This window comes from Dipteris shenzhenensis, chromosome 29 (genome assembly GCF_047967505.1).
Source record: "Dipteris shenzhenensis isolate YYH24624 ecotype China chromosome 29, Dip_SZ_1.0, whole genome shotgun sequence".
Classification (NCBI taxonomy): domain Eukaryota; kingdom Viridiplantae; phylum Streptophyta; class Polypodiopsida; order Gleicheniales; family Dipteridaceae; genus Dipteris; species Dipteris shenzhenensis.
In genome coordinates, this window is record NC_141624.1 from 40,123,829 (window position 1) to 40,141,987 (window position 18,159).

Genomic DNA, 18,159 nt, shown 5'->3' on the forward strand with positions numbered 1-18,159 from the left:
GCTTGACGAATCTACTAGAAGATGGCCTTTGCTTGGACTGTGCATGCAAGCAGTGATTGATGAATCTACCTTTGATTGGATTGTGAGTTGCTTCAAGATTCGTTGAGCAATATGATTGCGATCATGTGCACATGCCACATTCACACTAGTCGAGGTTTTTGCGAATGCAAGGCTCCCATTGTTTGATGATTTGATATGGAGATGCATTGATTTGTGAGGGCACCACTGAGCACAAATATCAGCGATCAAATTGTTGGAGGGCATCATTAGTCAATGAAATCCACATGTATGATTGCTTGCATGAGCATGTAAGTTGCTTCCACTTACATCAGCACACCTTATATCACATGTGTCATCATTGATCATTGTTGAAGCTAGCTTCGACGCATCTCTGCTCCATGAATGCTTGGATGATGTGCATGCGTACATTTGGTGTTTCCCAACACGTTTCCCATTTTAAAGGCATGTCATGCAACCCAGCTTGAGATCTCCAAATATGCAGGACTTTATATGAGGTTTCTTTCTTGAGATGCTCCATCCTCAGAGATTTTTTGTTGTTGTGACTTCTTTATATTTTTCTGTGAGATTAATGACATTCAACATAATTGTTTTGAAATGTAAAATATCTAAATATGAAATGTTTTACTCTTGACCATGTATTCCCAGGCTCCAACAAAGGAAAATATGAAAAACAAAGAGAAAATGGTGTGTGCATGTTCTTGTACGCATGTGCCTGTGCACATACAAGTGGAGAAGAAGCTTCCGTCTTACATATGTAGGTTAGTATGTAGATATATGTAAGTATGTGAAACCGGCCTCTAATCACAGTGGAACTAAACCTTTAATCACTTCAGCACTTATTTACAGCTCACAAAGCATATATCACAACCATTAACCATTGCATGATCACCATTTGGCATTTACCCATTTGTTCACAAACAAAGCCACTGAAAAAGGGATGGAGGCTAGAATGCCCCTGCTCAACAAACATAGACAAGTGCACCCGATTGGGCCCAAACACAGTGGCGCCCCTTTCGGTATTTCTTTATATTTCACAGTGAAATGATTACAAGTTGCATCTGGGAGACCTTCCTTGCAAATGAGCACGCAGCCCCAATTCACTAAGCCTTCGCAAGGCTTTCAAGCATAGAACACCATCACATAAGTGCACTTAACCCATAGGCTTAATCCAAAGGCATTCTCTTTTCCGAGTGTAATTCCATTGGCTGTCCAGATGCAATCACACTGCACCCCAGCTGCACTCTCTTTGAGTGGTTTCCAGATGGCATTCACAAAGCTTTTCAAAGCTCCAAAATAAAATCAGCAAAGTACCCAACCAAAGAATGACTCATGTAGCACTGCCTGGGCACCTGTGAGCCAAGAAAGAGGCGGCACACGAGGCCAACCAATAGCTTATGGCAAAAAGAAATTGCAGCAGCAAAATCACAACTCACCAAGCCCTGAAAACTCGAACCAAGTCCTCAATTGCCAAGAGTTACATAGTAGCCAATGCCCAATTGCATTCTCAGCCAAAGAGGAGTGCAAAAGCATGAAGAAAGAGCATTTACAAGAGCCGACCAGCAAGAATTCCACTGAAAAATGCGAAAAGAAGCACTTTTGTCGTGAAGAAGTGGGAGTTCTTGGGCTCAAAAGAAGCGTGCTTCAGAGAGGAATGCATTGAGAAGGTTTTGGAGAAGTTTCATCGCCGAAAAGTCCTACAAAACTGAGAAAAACCAGTCAACCAGCGCGTGGGACCACTCGAAATTCAACAGAAAGCTGTAGCTTTGCAAGAGGAGAGGCCCAGGAGGCGGTAGAAGCAAAAAGGTTCAAAAAAAGCCACTTTTGCAAATTCGACCAGCAAAAGAAGTGCTCAACTCTGCCTGTTCTACCAAACGCATGGAGGGAAAAGCATATCACTACGAAGGGGAGGCAGAGGGGAAGCCTGCCTGTTCTACCAAACGCATGGAGGGAAAAGCATATCACTACGAAGGGGAGGCAGAGGGGAAGCCATCGGGCCAAACGGAAGTCGAGGAATCCAAACGGGTGAGAAGTTATGAAGAAAAACGGAATTCAGCTGAAGGAGGCTGAAAAACCAGTCCAAAATCTCAACAGGGAGAAGGTGAGAGAGAAAACCACACATGTGAAGTTTAGAAAGCCCAGGAAGGGCCAGGAATGGCAAAGGAGCATGTAGAAGGCACTAGAGCCACTTGGAACTCTAGGGGGGCCACTGAAGGTACATGGCCCTCTAGGGAGTTCATTAAAAATGCCACGTCATCATTTTCCAACATTCACTCTTTTAATTCCTTGAAATGCCTTTGGGCCTAGGGATTAATTACGCTTATGTGCTAGGCACCATGCCGCGTTTAATTACACATTATTAAGCCCACGCTTGGACTTTTAAAACCAAAGTTGTCACGGTCTTGTAGTACATTAAAGTACTTAGAATTTCACGCCCCCGTGACATACCCCTCTCTTGAAACAACAAACCACAGTTTGCTGCCCCAAAACACAGGAGTGAGCATGAAATATAGCATGAAAGAGTATACAAGAAAGCCGCAGCTATAGTATACAGAGACAGTGAAAATATGGCTAGGAGAGGCATGCATCCATCCATATACACTGCTCAAAATCTATGTGATCCTCGGCGATCAATATTCAAGATGCATCAATATCATGAAGTCTCACAGTAGAAATACTGTCAGCTCAGTATCTCGGATGAAACATACAGTGTCATCAAGCGACCTCATGAAATCACGGTAAGCCCGTCTGTACTGAGGGAGTGTAGGTGCTACGCCCCCTCTTGAACACCAGGTAATGCTTCAGACGCTCGCTCTGCTGAACTACCTATAGGAGCTCGGACCGCAGTCGGCTCTAATTGGAAAGCGTCAAGGTAAAGCTGCAATATCCCAGGTGAATCTGCCAGTTCACCTTTCTCCATCAAGTGATGGGTAATTTTTAAATTTTACCAAGTAGCAACGGATAACTTTACCCCTGAGCTTTCTATCTCTGTGTGCCAGAATCTGCTCTGGGACCAGAAGTTCATCCTGTTCTTCCACCTTAGGCTGCACCTCATCAGGTAAATCCTCGGGAATATCTCCATGATATTGCTTTAATAAGCTCACATGAAAGGCATTATGTATCTTCCAATGCGGAGGCAACTTCAGCCTGTAAGCTACCTCATTTATCTTTTCAGAAACCTGGAAAGGACCATAGTAACGCATGTTCAGCTTTGTGTACAACCTTTCCTTGCCTTTCTTATTTTTCAGCCTTGCCTTCTCAAAACGCAGCAAAACCCAATCACCTTCTGTGAATACCAATTCCCTGTGGTGCTTATCTGCTGCTCTTTTCTGCTTGTCCTGACTTCTTTGCAAGGCATATTTGATCTTCTTGTAAGCCTCTTCAAGGCTTTCCACAAAACGATCAGCTTCGAAGATTTTCTTTTTTGTATGCAAAACGGGAGGTATCTTCCTGGCACCTTCAACTATTTCCAAAGGTGCTTTACCTTTGGATGTGTGTACCGTATTATTGTAAGCATATTCCAGCAAAGGCAAATAATGCTCCCATTTGCTTTTGTGGTCTGAGACATAGCATTTAAACATATCCAAGATGGTAGAGTTTTCCTGCTCCGATTGTCCATCAGACTGAGGGTGAAAAGATGACGAAAAATTCAGCGTAGTGTCCATATTTTCAAACAGCTCTCTCCAAAAGAGGCTGGTCATCCTCGGATCCCCCATGATACTTGAAGACATGCTGCAGAAACAATTTGGCCATTTGATTTGCTATAATTTTCTTTTTTACTGGCACAAAGTGGGCTTGTTTGCTAAACCTACAAATTATTGTCCACAATCCATCATGTCCAGTAGGAGTACGTGGAAGATCAAACACAAAATCCATAGCTATGCTTTGCCATGGTCTCTCCGGAATTGGCAAAGAGGTGCCTTCTGCCTGTCAAACTTTACTTTCTGACAAACCATGCATGTTCTCACATATTCTTCCACATCTTTCCTCAAAGATGGCCAATAAAAGTATTGCTCCACTGCTGTAATTGTTGCTGTAATTCCCCTATGTCTTGCATATGGAGGAGCATGACTTTCCATTATGACTTTCTGTCGCATCTGATCAGTGACACAGAGTCGTCCATGCATCAAAATGAAACCCTCCTTCAACATATAGTGATCATGCCTTTGACCATCAGAAAGCTGATCATAAATAGTTGAAAAATCAGCATCATTAACATATTGATCTTTCATCACATCTAACACATTGTTGTAAGCAATGCTCACTGCTGAAACACTGGGTTTCTTGGAAAGTGCATCAGCCACGACATTTTTGTTACCCGGCACATGTACAATTTGAAAATGAAACATTGAGAGGAAGTTAGCCCATCTCATGTGCTTTTCAGATAATTTCTCTGCGTAAGAAAATATCTAAGTGACTGATGATTTGTCTGTACATAAAAATCAGCTCCAAGAAGGTAATGTTTCGATGTGGTCAAAGCATGTATCACTGCTAATATTTCCTTCTCGTATATTTGCAAGTACAATTCATCATCTTTGAGAACTCTACTCTCATATGCAACCACTCTGCCATCCTGCATCAAAGTGCCTCCTATGCTGTTCCCACATGCATCACAAGTTACAGCAAAGGGTTTTGCAAGATCTGGCAAGATAATAACGGGTTCTGAACACAACTTTTGCTTCAGCTCTTCAAAAGCTGCATTTTCCTTTGGTCCCCACCGAAACGGTACAGCTTTCTTTTGTAAAGCATGCAAGGGAGAAGCAATTTCTGCAAAGTACTTTATAAACCTCCGATAGTATGAACACAACCCAAGAAAGCTTCCGACTTCATGCAGATTTTTCAAAATTGGCCAACTCCTTATGGCCTCAACTTTTGCAGGATTCATCTTGACTCCATCCTTTGACACTATATGAGGGAGAAAATGAATCTCATGCATAAAGAACTCACTTTTCTTGGTGTTTATTAATAGCTTGTGTCTTTTCAACTCTTGAAACATAATAGTGAGGTGTTTCCTGTGCTCCTGCTCATTTTTAGAGAACACAATGATGTCATCGAAGAAAGTGTCCAGAAACTTTCTATGTGCTCTAAAAATTCTGTCCATCATTCTATTGAAAGTGGCAGGTGCATTAGTCAAACCAAAAGGCATCACAAGGAACTCATATAAGCCAAATGAAGTGCGGAAGGCAGTCTTGTAGACATCTTCAAGTCGTATCCTTATCTGATGGTATCCACTTTTAAGGTCAATACGACTGAACATTGAGGAACCTTCCAACCGATCCAATATATCATCAATGCGTGGAATTGGAAAACGGTTCTTAATTGTGACTTTATTCAAAGCCCTATAATCAATACACATTCTCCAACTGCCATCCTTCTTTTGCACAAACAACACAGGGGAACAATAAGGAGAATTACTTGGCTGTATTAATTCCTTTTCCAAGAGTTCCTTCACTCGTGACATTATCTCTTCCTGTTGTGCCTTACTGACACGATAGGGAGGTATATTAGGCGGTGAGCTTCTTGGAATTATATCAATTTGATGATCCTCGGGCCTCTTGGGAGGTAATTCTTGAGGAAGTGCATCTGAGAAACAATCCTGAAAATCTGAAATAAAAGCAGCCCTTTCTCTATCTAAAGCAGAAAAAGTAGAGCCTTCCTGAACTGGTTGGCTGTCCTCTTTGACAAAAATCAAGTACGCTCAAATATGACGCTTTATTACATTGGAAATACAAGAAGCTGAAACTACAGGGATGGACTCCCCTTTCAACTTCACATCAAGTACATGATTTTTGCCTCTATGAGTTAAAGAAATCTTCTTGTTTCTCATCTGCACATCAGCCCCCACCCTGTACATCCAAGGCATCCCAAGCAAAGCATCACACTCTGGCAAAGGCATAATGTAGAAGTCCTCTGCATCTTGATATCCCTGGATATGCATCCTCAACTTGTCAATGACAGGAGTGACAGGTGTGTTGAGTTCAGGGTTGGCCATATCACACATGCCGGATGGCCCCATTTCCTCAGGCTTGATGCCAAGCCTTCCTGCCATATCAGGAGTTATGAAATTCGCCTTTGTCCCAGAATCAAAGAAAAACAAACAATTCTGATTTTTGATTTTTCCCCATGCTCTGCACATCTCAGTCTTTTTCGTTTCCTCTTCATCATGTGTATGTGGCAAACTCCCAATCACATCTAGAAGAAGTCATGCGGAAGGTTTAGGCCTTTTGCCCTTCCGATCAGCGTGTTTATCACCATTCTTATCATCATCTGACCTGTCTCTTTTCTTGAATGGGCAACCATAAGAGCGGTGTCCCTCTCCTTTGCATATAAAACATTTGTTTTGTTCCATGAGTGACTTTTTCTCTTCATCAGATAACTTGGTACGGGGCTGTTTATTAGGTTGTCCACGCCTTTGACCAGATTTGAATTGGGCTTTTCCTCCCTTTTGAAACGGTCGTTTGCCATAATTTTTATTTTCAGATTTGATGTCCTTATCCTGGTGTTTGGCAGCCCGTTTGTTGTCTTCTTTCTTGCTGTCCATAAAGCCCAAATTCTTCTCGTGCATCCATGCATATGCTGTCCTTGCATTCTCAATTAATTGAGTCATAGAACCCACCTTGGTTTTGATGCAATAATCACGTAGCTCACTAGGCGATCCACAACAGTACCTCTCTATTTGCTCTTTCAAAGAAACATGCCTGTAAGAGCTCAATGGCAGCAAAACATCCCAAAACCTCTACGTGTAATCATGAAGATTCTTGCAAAGTTTGTATGACAAGTCATGCCAGTGTGAAAGTACTTCAACTTCAAAAGTCGGAGTAAGCCAAGTAGAAGAGAACACTTGCTTAAATTCCAACCAAGTAGCAGGTGCATCTCCATGAAGCATAAGGTTGGTGTACCACTTAAGTGCATTGCCTTTCAAAAATGTGGCAACCTTCCTCATCTTGGATGCTTCTGTAAACAAACCCCCAAGAAATGCAGCATCAAACTGTTGAAGGAATGTGAGGGCTTTGTACTTGTCTTGTACTCCATTATATGTATCAAACTTGACATGAGAACCACCATCCTTAAATTCTTTATATACATTTCATATTGGCTGTCCCAAAGATGGCTGTATATTTGCAGCATTCCCTTCACTAGGGAGAGCCATGCTTGGCTGAACATTAGGCATGGGAGCATATGCTGTGGCTTGCATGCCTGGCTGCATTCCCACATTGTCATACATGGCTTGCTTTCTATGCCCAATTGGCAGTGAAATCAACATAGCATCAAAGATAGAATCTGTACCAAAATATTCAGGTTGCTGCCTCAAATATGGCTGAGGTGGTTGAGCCACATTTATGGACTGCACATTATTATTTTGAGGAGTAGAAGTACCCAAACCAAGGCCTTGTGCTGGCTGCTCATACTGTTGCACTGGCTGTACTTTTTGTACCTCTTTCTCAAGTGCTCTTTTGGGTGACCCCTCTCTCTTGGAAGTCACTTTCTGAGTCATTTTTGATGGCTGTCCCTCATGGGAAACTGATGCATGAGTGTGCGGTCCGCCATGAGAAGCTGATGCATGTGTGTACTCACTCTTTCCGTGCTTGTGCTTTGTTGATTTCTTCTTCTTCTTGGCATTTGTTTGCACAATCTGAGCCAAATTTTGAGCCAGCTGAGCCAAAGCAGTCACTGCACTTGCAAGCTGTGCATTCAACATAGTAGCATCATCTGACTCACTGCTAGAACTAGTATCACCATTGAGCTCAGTTGTAGCTTCATGTGTGGCCTGCTCAAAAGGCATTTGTTGTGCTCCCTGCAGCGGTACACTAGCTGGATCATTAAGGCTTTCCTGCCTTCTCCTTTGAGGAGTTGTGGAGCTCTCTTGCTCATGGTTACTCACCATGTTTATGGTTGTAATATTCAGCTGTCAAAAAGTGCAGCAAAGATATCCTTCCACCAAACTACCGAGGCCCACCTCTTGAGAAAGTGTGTGGGGTATCCCGGCAATGGAACCAATGAAATCGGCCTCTAATCACTCAAAGGGCAGTGGAACTAAACCTTTAATCACTTCAGCACTTATTTACAGCTCACAAAGCATATATCACAACCATTAACCATTGCATGATCACCATTTGGCATTTACCCATTTGTTCACAAACAAAACCACTGAAAAAGGGATGGAGGCTAGAATGCCCCTGCTCAACAAACATAGACAAGTGCACCCGATTGGCCCCAAACACGGTGGCGCCCCTTTCGGTATTTCTTTATATTTCACAGTGAAATGATTACAAGTTGCATCTGGGAGACCTTCCTTGCAAATGAGCATGTAGCCCCAATTCACTAAGCCTTCGCAAGGCTTTCAAGCATAGAACACCATCACATAAGTGCACTTAACCCATAGGCTCAATCCAAAGGCATTCTCTTTTCCGAGTGCAATTCCATTGGCTGTCCAGATGCAATCACTGCACCCCAGCTGCACTCTCTTTGAGTGGTTTCCAGATGGCATTCACAAAGCTTTTCAAAGCTCCAAAATAAAATCAGCAAAGTACCCAACCAAAGAATGACTCATGTAGCACTGCCTGGGCACCTGTGAGCCAAGAAAGAGGCGGCACACGAGGCCAACCAATAGCTTATGGCAAAAAGAAATTGCAGCAGCAAAATCACAACTCACCAAGCCCTGAAAACTCGAACCAAGTCCTCAATCGCCAAGAGTTACATAGTAGCCAATGCCCAATTGCATTCTCAGCCAAAGAGGAGTGCAAAAGCATGAAGAAAGAGCATTTATAAGAGCTGACCAGCAAGAATTCCACTGAAAAATGCGAAAAGAAGCACTTTTGTCACGAAGAAGTGGGAGTTCTTGGGCTCAAAAGAAGCGTGCTTCAGAGAGGAATGCATTGAGAAGGTTTTGGAGAAGTTTCATCGCGGGAAAGTCCTACAAAATTGAGAAAAACCAGTCAACCAGCGCGTGGGACCACTCGAAATTCAACAGAAAGCTGTAGCTTTGCAAGAGGAGAGGCCCAGGAGGGGGTAGAAGCAAAAAGGTCCAGAAAAAGCCACTTTGGCAAATTCGACCAGCAAAAGAAGTGCTCAGCTCTGCCCGTTCTACCAAACGCATGGAGGGAAAAGCATATCACTACGAAGGGGAGGTAGAGGGGAAGCCATCGGGCCAAACGGAAAGTTGAGGAATCCAAACGGGTGAGGAGTTATGAAGAAAAACGGAATTCAGCTGAAGGAGTTTGAAAAACCAGTCCAAAATCTCAACAAAGGGAGAAGATGAGAGAGAAAACTACACATGTGAAGTTTAGAAGGCCCAGGAAGGTCCAGGAATGGCAAAGGAGCATGTAGAAGGCATTAGAGCCACCTGGAACTCTAGGGGGGCCACTGAAGGTATATGGCCCTCTAGGGGGCCCATTAAAAATGCCACGTCATCATTTTCCAACAACCACTCTTTTAATTCCTTGGAATGCCTTTGGGCCTAGAGATTAATTATGCTTATGTGCTAGGCACCATGCTGCGTTTAATTACACATTATTAAGCCCACGCTTGGACTTTTAAAACCAAAGTTGTCACGGTCTTGTAGTACATTAAAGTACTTAGAATTTCACGCCCCTGTGACAGTATGTATCATCTACTACCCACCTACCTGGATGTACAAAAGCACCTAATACTACCCAAAAAATAAGTATGTATCATCTACCACCCACCTACCCGGCTGTACACACGCATGCACATGTTGTGTGCATGTGCGCGCGTGCACACACACACATACATGAGATAATGCAAACCATGCTATTGAGTTTAGGATCATATAATGCGTGCATTGACATTGTTTAGTGACTCCGGCTTATATGCTGGAGGTTCAAGGTAATTTATGATATAATTTTGTTCAAGAATGCAGGCCTGTTGTTACATAATGTGAATTGAACTTTGTAACATGAATTTTATATATAACATGAATTTTAAATATATATCTGGAGACGTAGATCATCAGGACACAAGTTAGAACCATAGTAATAAACTCTTCAGATTCTGAACTCCAAGTACATAGAGCATAGCTAATGCACACCACTGTCCAACAAATTTATAAAGATAAAAATATAAAGACAATGAGCCAAGACTCCATGGATGTGTCCAGTCATGTTTCTTTAAGATAGAGCATTTGAGAGGAAACATGTCTCTAATCCAAAGAGAGAGATTCTTTGAGAGGAAACATGTGTATCTGCATGGAAGTTTTCTATACAATGAATTTGGTTTTAAATTCCACCTCAGATTTTATGTTGATCAGAGACATTGAACAACAGAAACCATATAGTTTCGTTTTTATTTCACAAAATTTTCATCTTGCAAGAAGTTGTAGATGCAATAGCTAGTTGTTTAAATTAAAATAACTGAAATGAATGAAGAATCAAGACAGCAAGAGCATTTAAAAGAACCTCCTGGTTTGTTGGGAGAGGATAGGTGAGGTAAGCGCAAGTTTCTTCAGAGCTTGTGTTTCAATTGGAGTCTAGGTTTCTCTAGTGAATAGCACTGCAGAGAGGACCATGTCTTGTTTGGATGGATTGCTTCAAATCTGAAGTAGTACTTTTTGAGCTCACAAATCATTTAATGAATTTGTTGAGGTTGCTACCTGTCTCCTTCTGAGAAAGGTGTCAGGAATTTCTAAACACTTTAAGGATAGATTGTATATTTTGTTTCCATGTTCATGATGTTATGCTCTAGCCGGGATAGCATGACCTCGGATAGATCGGTGGGCATTTTCTCTTGTTATGCTCTAGCCGGGATAGCATTACCTCGGATAGATCATAACACATGAGTTATGATATATTGTATTGAGAAGGTTGGATCAATCAGGGTGTGACAAAATGAGATCGTTGAGAGAATTGAGTGATGCTGTTTTAACAGTTTTTGTATGTATTTTTTTACAAAGATGGCTAGATGCTCATGGCAACTATGGAATCAATTGGACATTTCAGGAGGTGGTGGTCCAATCATGGGAGACCTGTGGGCTCTAAAAGGGCTATTTGATGAAGGTAAATGCATCTTTCCTATCTCCTATGAATTTATAATGCGTTGCAATTGTGTGATTTGTATGATGAGAATTTAGCGGCTGTCACATTCCACTAAGCATACGAATGAGAGAAAGCCAAATGAAAGCTTTTGTGGAAAGAAGAGAAGGAGTTGTTGCCGGCATGGACTCAGTTGAAGCTGCCTGGTCAAGCTCCTGCCCCTCGTTGTGGCCATACAGTCACTGCTGGAGGTCATCAGGTAATTGTTTATGTTTAAATGATTTAAGTTGTCAGGTCTTGAGTATTGGATGGTAAGTGCTATGTTTGAACTTTCTCTAAGAAGACATCTGCTACATCCTATTGATGGGATATCATTGATTCGGTACATTAGCAATTACATAATATCCTAATTAAACCGACATGCCCATGCCTCAAAATATTAAGCGGTCACCGTAAACTTTGGTGAGGGGGCCCACAGTCTTCTATTCTCTCCTCTGTAGATATTCTTCTTGATGAGTAAAGCAAAACCATGAGAGATGATTCCTTTATGTCATTTGCTGATTACTTTTGGTAGGAGAGTCTCTTAGCAACATTGATCAAAGCTCAAGGAAGAAAACGGTGGAGACTGTGCTTGCTTGAGTTTACAAAAGATCAGTCAACGTGGCGGGCACAACTGCTGACCCATGGGACCAGCTTCTCAGCCCCAGTTTATGCTAGACAATTTTGGTCAAGGTCTCATGTACACTTTTATTTTGTACTTATTGTACCTTTCATACTTTTGTTTTTGTGAGCAGATTCCATAGATAATAGAATCTCTCTCTCTCTCCATACCGATATTCCCTAGATGCACTTTCTCTACATCTGATGTAGCAAGAGATCCACCCAATCATTAGAGACCACCTGTGGAAGGTGTAAAGCCACATGCCACTTAAATGGAGTATAGGGACCGCTTCCTTTGCTTGATCGAGGACATCTTTGCTAGAGAGAAATTGTTTCTAGGCCCACTTCTAGCATGTTAGTAAGTCCCTCTTTGCAATCCTCCAATTAGACCAGCAACATAAGTCTTTTGGATCGTAGACATTAGAGAGGATGAGTGGGTCTGCTTTGAGAGGTTACAAATCATGAAGCTTGTCTGCATGATCAAGGGCACTCCATTGATATTATACTTGCAGAGTTCGTAGTGAGACATTTGCACACGCTTGTCGTCATTTTAGATGATCACTTGTCTTAACTCAGATGGATGTGACGCCACGATGCCCCTGGCTGCCCTACTGCCTCCGCCCTGTCCGCCCCCTCTGCACTCCCCTGCCCTCCCCGCCGCCCCTTCTGCTCCTGTCGCCCCTCCTACGCCCGCTGCTGCACCCCCGCCCACCCCTTCTTCTCCCGCCTCCGTTGCCTCCCCACACGCTTGCTCCGCCCCCCTCCGCTCGCTGTGCCTCCCGCCACCCCGTTTCCCTTCGCCTCTGCCTTCTTTGCCTCCATCTCCTCCACCTTCGCCCCCTGCCAACTCCACCACTTCTGCCTCCCACACCCTTCTCCTCTCCCCGGCCGGCTCCCTCTTGCCTCTGCTCGCCTTCTTCTCTCCTCCCCTCCTTCTCTCCCCCCTCGCCTTCTCGCCCTCCTTCCTATTCGGCCCTCCTTGCCTTCCTTCTTCCTCTTCTGTCCTTGCCCCCTCCTTCGCCCCGCCTCGTCTCCGCCTCCCCCTTTGACGCTTTTCCCCCCTTTTTCTTCTCCTTCCCTGCAGCAGGAGCACTTGTGCTTGTGAAGACGAAAGAAAAACCTTGGTGGTGACCCTTGGTTTGGCCAAAGGGGCTCTATGGCAGCACCCTCGAATCCCACAGCCGTTAAGGTTCTTCTTTTCCCAGCTGACAAGCAACAGGTACAACAGGTAGTTCAGTCCCTCCAGGACAAGGCGCTTGTGGGCAGAATTGTGGACCTCACGCCTACACGGAGACAGGTGCGAGAGTGGATCCAGGTGAGCTTGGCATTAGAGGGAGGTCACCATCTATGGACGAGGCGTTTTCCTCATCCAGTTGAGCTCCCCCGACACCGCCTCGACACTTGTGGAGTAGAGTGCCATACTCCTTGGCCCGCACCTTGTCTACCTCTTTTCTTGGTATCAAGGGTTCACAGTGGAGGACATGGATACGACACACCATGTTCCACAGTTTCCAGTTACACTCTGCTTCCCAAGGCTTCCCAAGGAGTATCAAGCCATCCTCCCTTTCATTGGTCAGGCATTTGGCACAGTGCTTGAGTCCCCGCCAGAGACGGCCGCCTTCGTTCTAGCAGATGATGGAGTCCCTAGGATTAGACAATTTGCATACTACATCCAAAACTTGCTCAAATTGAGGGCACCTTTCATCCATACAGAATGTCCCGGAGTCCCTCCCAGAGTTGATCCTTCTCGAGACCCTAGAAGGGGGCACACTTTGCCAGAGGGTGGAGATCTCCGGGTTACCAGGCCAGTGTCTTCGGTACAGACAAATGGGTCACCTCGCCAGAGATTGCCCCCGTGGCCTTCCTCGTGCGCCTCCTCCCCCTCCTCTGCAGAGTAGGTAGAGTCAGCAGGCCTGAGTTCAGCACCCTCTCAGGCAAGAGCAGTAGGAGTCTTAGACCCCATGGGTTACCCCCTCAGCAGGGACTGGACACAGGTTAAAAAGAAAAAGAAACCAAGCAAGCAGGCCCGCAAATGCTGCAGGCAGAGGACCAATCACAGAGAGAGGGACAGGGTTGACCGAGAGGCCTCGAAGGAGGAACAGCAGGAGCCACCTCCTCCGGCGGTAGGGGTCACCGCCCACTCTGCTAATCCTCTAGCTGAAGGTTCAGCCTCCGCACACACCCTTGCAGCAGCAGGGAGTCCAAGGAGCTCCAGATGCAGTGATGGTGGAAGCCGTAATCGCTAGTTTGATGAGGACCGCGGAGGAGCCGATCCAGAGTCTTGGCGAGCCTGATCAGTAGGGGGGCCTGATGTCGTCCTCATCCCTCCTCCTCCTCCCCCTCCCCCCCCCCTTCCCCTCCCCCTCCCCCTCCTCATCTTCACGTCCCTCTCTTCCTCCAGGGTTCCCCTCGTCCCCTCCCCCCCCCTCAGCTCTCCCTTCTATGGTCACTCTCACCACCCACCCCCCTTCCCATGTCCCCTGTGCCCCTACCCCTCCCTCTACCGCCACCCCCCCCTCCACTTCAGTAGCAGGTTCTTCTGCTTCAACACCTCTGCCAGCAGGCAAGGGAACGTTGACGCCCCCTTCTGCTTCCTCATCGCAGTAGCAGGTCCGTCCAAGGAGGGATCCTGAGGGACGAGACTCGTCCTCCCGGCCAACAGCTCCCAACCTCCAGCCTGGGTGTTCCTTATAGTGGAACTTCTGGAGGTTAGGACCCTGGAACTATTTGGAGATTCCGGAGGCTTATCCTCTACCATTGGAGGTAACGCTCATGGTCCTTCAGCCTCGGAAGGGGGGCTTGATCAGTGCAATGGGAACTCAGACACACCCCATTTGGAGATTTCCGTTTGCGTCCACAGGGTTGGAGAAGTGGTCCCCAGAGGTGTTTGATGCTATTTTGGGAAATCAGATTACTCTCATGATGGACGAGTGGATGGGTCAGAGTCTAGGGAAGACAAGCAGGGCGGCGCCTTTTTCTCTGAGATGCCAGCAGCAGAGCGTAGCACTTGGGAGCAGTTCATCTTCATGATTAGTGGCAGAGACCCATGGAGAGAGCCAGATTTCAGTAGGACACCTGGCAGCCTTCTCTTCTCCTTTGGATAGAGGAGACATGATGGATTGCTAGAGAGATTAGACCGTTTCTATGTTGGGGATTGGGTACTACACACATGCGGATCTACTGGGATTATGGCAGGTACCATGATGTCAGACCACTCTCCAGTGGTACTTCACTTGGATCAGCCCCGCCGAGGTCTCCCCCCAAAAGGGGTTCGCATTCCAGAGGACCTCCTGCAGGTGCCCTTCTTTTCCTACACCACACGGATTGGCAGGAGGCTTCGGATGGACTCGTCGAGGTGGACCCCTTCGAGGGATAGACATTAGTGGACCTAGAGAGTGCCTCGGGATGTGCGCTCCAGGTTTTGGACACGGTTGTGGTCCAGCTTGCGGCTGAGGAAGATCTATTACTTCTTCTGGCTAGCCGCTCACGGAGGCTTGTCCATCGGACCGTGGTTGGAGCAGATGTGAGTGGAGGGACAGTGCCATTGTTGCTCCGATGGTGTCCTGGAGACTATCCCGCATTGCGTGTGGTGCTGTCGTAGCATAGCGAGGATCTGGATGGGATCCCTTAGGATCATGACACGTATGCAGAGTCTTCATAGAGACTACACCTAGGGGATGGTGGCTTGGTTGACAGAGGGAGGACACACGTTTTAGATTGATGAGATCTCCCTAGCCTACCTGGTACAGGGTTAGAGCATCCAAAGGATTGCACTCCATGAGGCAGTCCCCCCTGACAGTCTAGCTCCTCCTCCTCCTAAGGAGGACAGTGTTTGGGAGGTGGTAGCCAGCATCATGGCTTGGAACATTTGGGTGGCTCGCTGTAGTCCTGTGATAGGTGAGCACCCGGTTCCACCTGCGGCTACCCTAGTTGCCATATGGCAGGATATCATTTACACTCTATGGTCCACCTTGGAGCGCAGGAGTCCAGGCTCCAGGGCGACTATCGAGAGGCGTGCTCGTTTCTGCAAGGCTTGGCCTGCAGGTGTTTTCTACATCTTCACTCTGCGAGGGATTCGCTGGCTGTATAGTCTCCCCACTTGGTTGTTAGCCCCAGTTCCAGAGATCCCCTAGGCAGTGAGCTGGGTTTCTCTAGAATAGGCCGGTTTCTTTCTTTCAGCCTTTTCCGGTTTTTCCCATACTCAGCACCTTTGGGGCTGCTGTCTTGTATGAAATCTTTCAAGCATTAATAGAAGGTTCCTTTCTTTGACAAAAAAAAAAAAACTCAAATGGATAATATAGCTAGATAGATGAGGGCAAATCGAGGTTACTATTGAGGGCTTGCCGCTTCTCATTGCCATTTATCAGTCGAGTGAGATGACTAGTGTTGGTATGGCCGAAAAAGCTTCTAAAGAATGGGGATTAGAGGTGCCCCACAGAAAGGTGAAGTATGGTGCAAGTGCAAGGTGGACCGCCATAGGGCGAATGAGTGTCGGTAGGGTAAGTGTTGCAAGATTTGCAATCGCTCAAGCCACACGACCAACGAGTGTTGGTTCAACAAGCGCAAGAGGACCATAGAGGAAGGCCCTACCAAGGAGAAAGACGGAGTGTACCAATACTGCATGCCGCTTCTGTGGCAAGGAAGGCGACCGCAACATTGAATGCCGATTGTGGAAGAAACAATTGGACATGCTACAAAAAGCATGCGACCAAGTATTTACACTTGCATGACATGTATTGATCATATTCCCCTTTGGTGCTTCTGTGCCCAAATGCTGATTCTGGAAGATACAACTGGACATGCTACAAAAACCATGCAACCACTTTTGGTGCTTCCTAGATGTGCCTTTCTTGTGCATAGCATAGCAAGAGGTCCATAAGGTCATTAGAGATGATCTATGACGAGAATGCATTCAATAAACATGAGTATCCCTATCACAGTTGCATGCCATTGGAATGGATTTCTACAAACAGCATTTTCTTCACTTGAGCTAGGATGACTTCATTTGGTACCGACATACCTACAAATCCATCTTTTCGACACACTACGGAGCGCCATGGATTATCTCTGGATGCTATATCACAAGTTCCAAATCAAGGTACGGTGTGAGACAACACCAAAGAGATATGATCACTCTTTGCGACGAAGTGGAGATAGAGGTGCACATATTAATGAGATTTCCTAGGTACTAAGAAATTCTTGTCAAGAAACTCCCGCACCTATCCTACCACTTCCTCCCATTTCAAGAAAGACAGTATGGAGCCTTGTTTATGGGATTTGAGGACGATACCATTGTGTGTTTGCTCCTTAGGCATACTTGGACATTAGGTAGTTATTGACTATCCGCATTAGCGATGCAACGCACTCTTTGTACACTTGGTCACTAGACTTTTATCCAAGCTCATTATGCTTGATACCGGATATGGTCCTTAACCACGTTTGAATATAGATTCTTCTTGTCACCACAATGCAAATATCCTAAGTCAAAGTACAGTTGACTATTTATCTGATCATAATTAAAAAGTTTTCATATGTGTTAATTATGGTCAAAGAGTTCTTTTAATGGTCAAAGAATTGACTGCGGTCAAAGATACTTGACTCTGGTCAAGTAAGCTTGACTTTGGTCGGGGAGACTTGGTTTATTACCAAGAGGGTTAATTGCGGTTAACCAGAGAACCACAGAGCTGACTACGGTCAGAGAGTGTTGACTTCGGTCAACGAGACTTGGCATGCGCCAAGAGGATTAACTATGGTTAACCAAGATGTGCCAACTTCGGTTAGAGAGACTTGATTACAATTAAGGCGCCTCAACCCTTGGTCAAAGCCTTTTAATTATAATCAAGAGTGTTACAACTAGAGAATAAATATATTTATATATATTTGTTAAATGTGTACATGTGTTTAGTGGGGACGCCCATCGTAACTAGAATTAGTCCACAGTGTGTTATTTGCATGCAAAGCGCTAACAATTAATGGGTGCCATGATGGTGCACTTTAATTAATTGTTGCAGGTACGAGGAAGGGTTATTTTCCTAAGCGCTACGGAGCCTAACAAGCATCTACGAGGCGGTTTGCGTGACCAAGTGCTTCGAAGACTCTAGAGTTGCCCTTAGTGGCATGTAATAGGACTTAGTCTAGATTTTAGACAAGTGGCATGTTGCCAATTTGAAATGAGCTTGAAGCTCTTGTAATATTGATTCATGTTGGATTTTGTATCGGACAGCTCCACGCTAAACACTTTGTAACAGATTCTCTCTTCAAGAAATAAAATACCTTCGGGGGGGTCCAGCCCGACATGTTGTCCTAGGCCCTAGCTGTGTGTGTAGAGAGAGAGAGAGAGAGAGAGAGAGAGAGAGAGAGAGAGAGAGAGGGAGACAGAGCTCTTATGAAAAGGAAAGAAAGAAAGAAAGAAAGTTTATTAAAGTCTTCGGAAGACCGATGGGTCTATGAGACTGTGAAAATCCTGATACAACGAGCTGTGGTAGTGGAGCTA

At 45.2% G+C, this 18,159-nt stretch overlaps 1 protein-coding gene across 3 annotated transcripts in view; it reads left to right on the plus strand.

The window, feature by feature from the left end:
• The window catches only part of LOC147882831 (Galactose oxidase/kelch repeat superfamily protein), a 130,720-nt gene that overhangs the window by 88,880 nt on the left and 23,681 nt on the right, over positions 1 to 18,159 (plus strand). For all 3 annotated transcript variants that reach the window (XM_087400894.1, XM_087400893.1, XM_087400895.1), the window contains exons 8-9: positions 10,974 to 11,030; positions 11,171 to 11,265. In XM_087400894.1, coding sequence (XP_087257020.1) covers positions 10,974 to 11,030; positions 11,171 to 11,265 — 152 coding nt within the window. The remainder of the gene's footprint in view (positions 1 to 10,973; positions 11,031 to 11,170; positions 11,266 to 18,159) is intronic.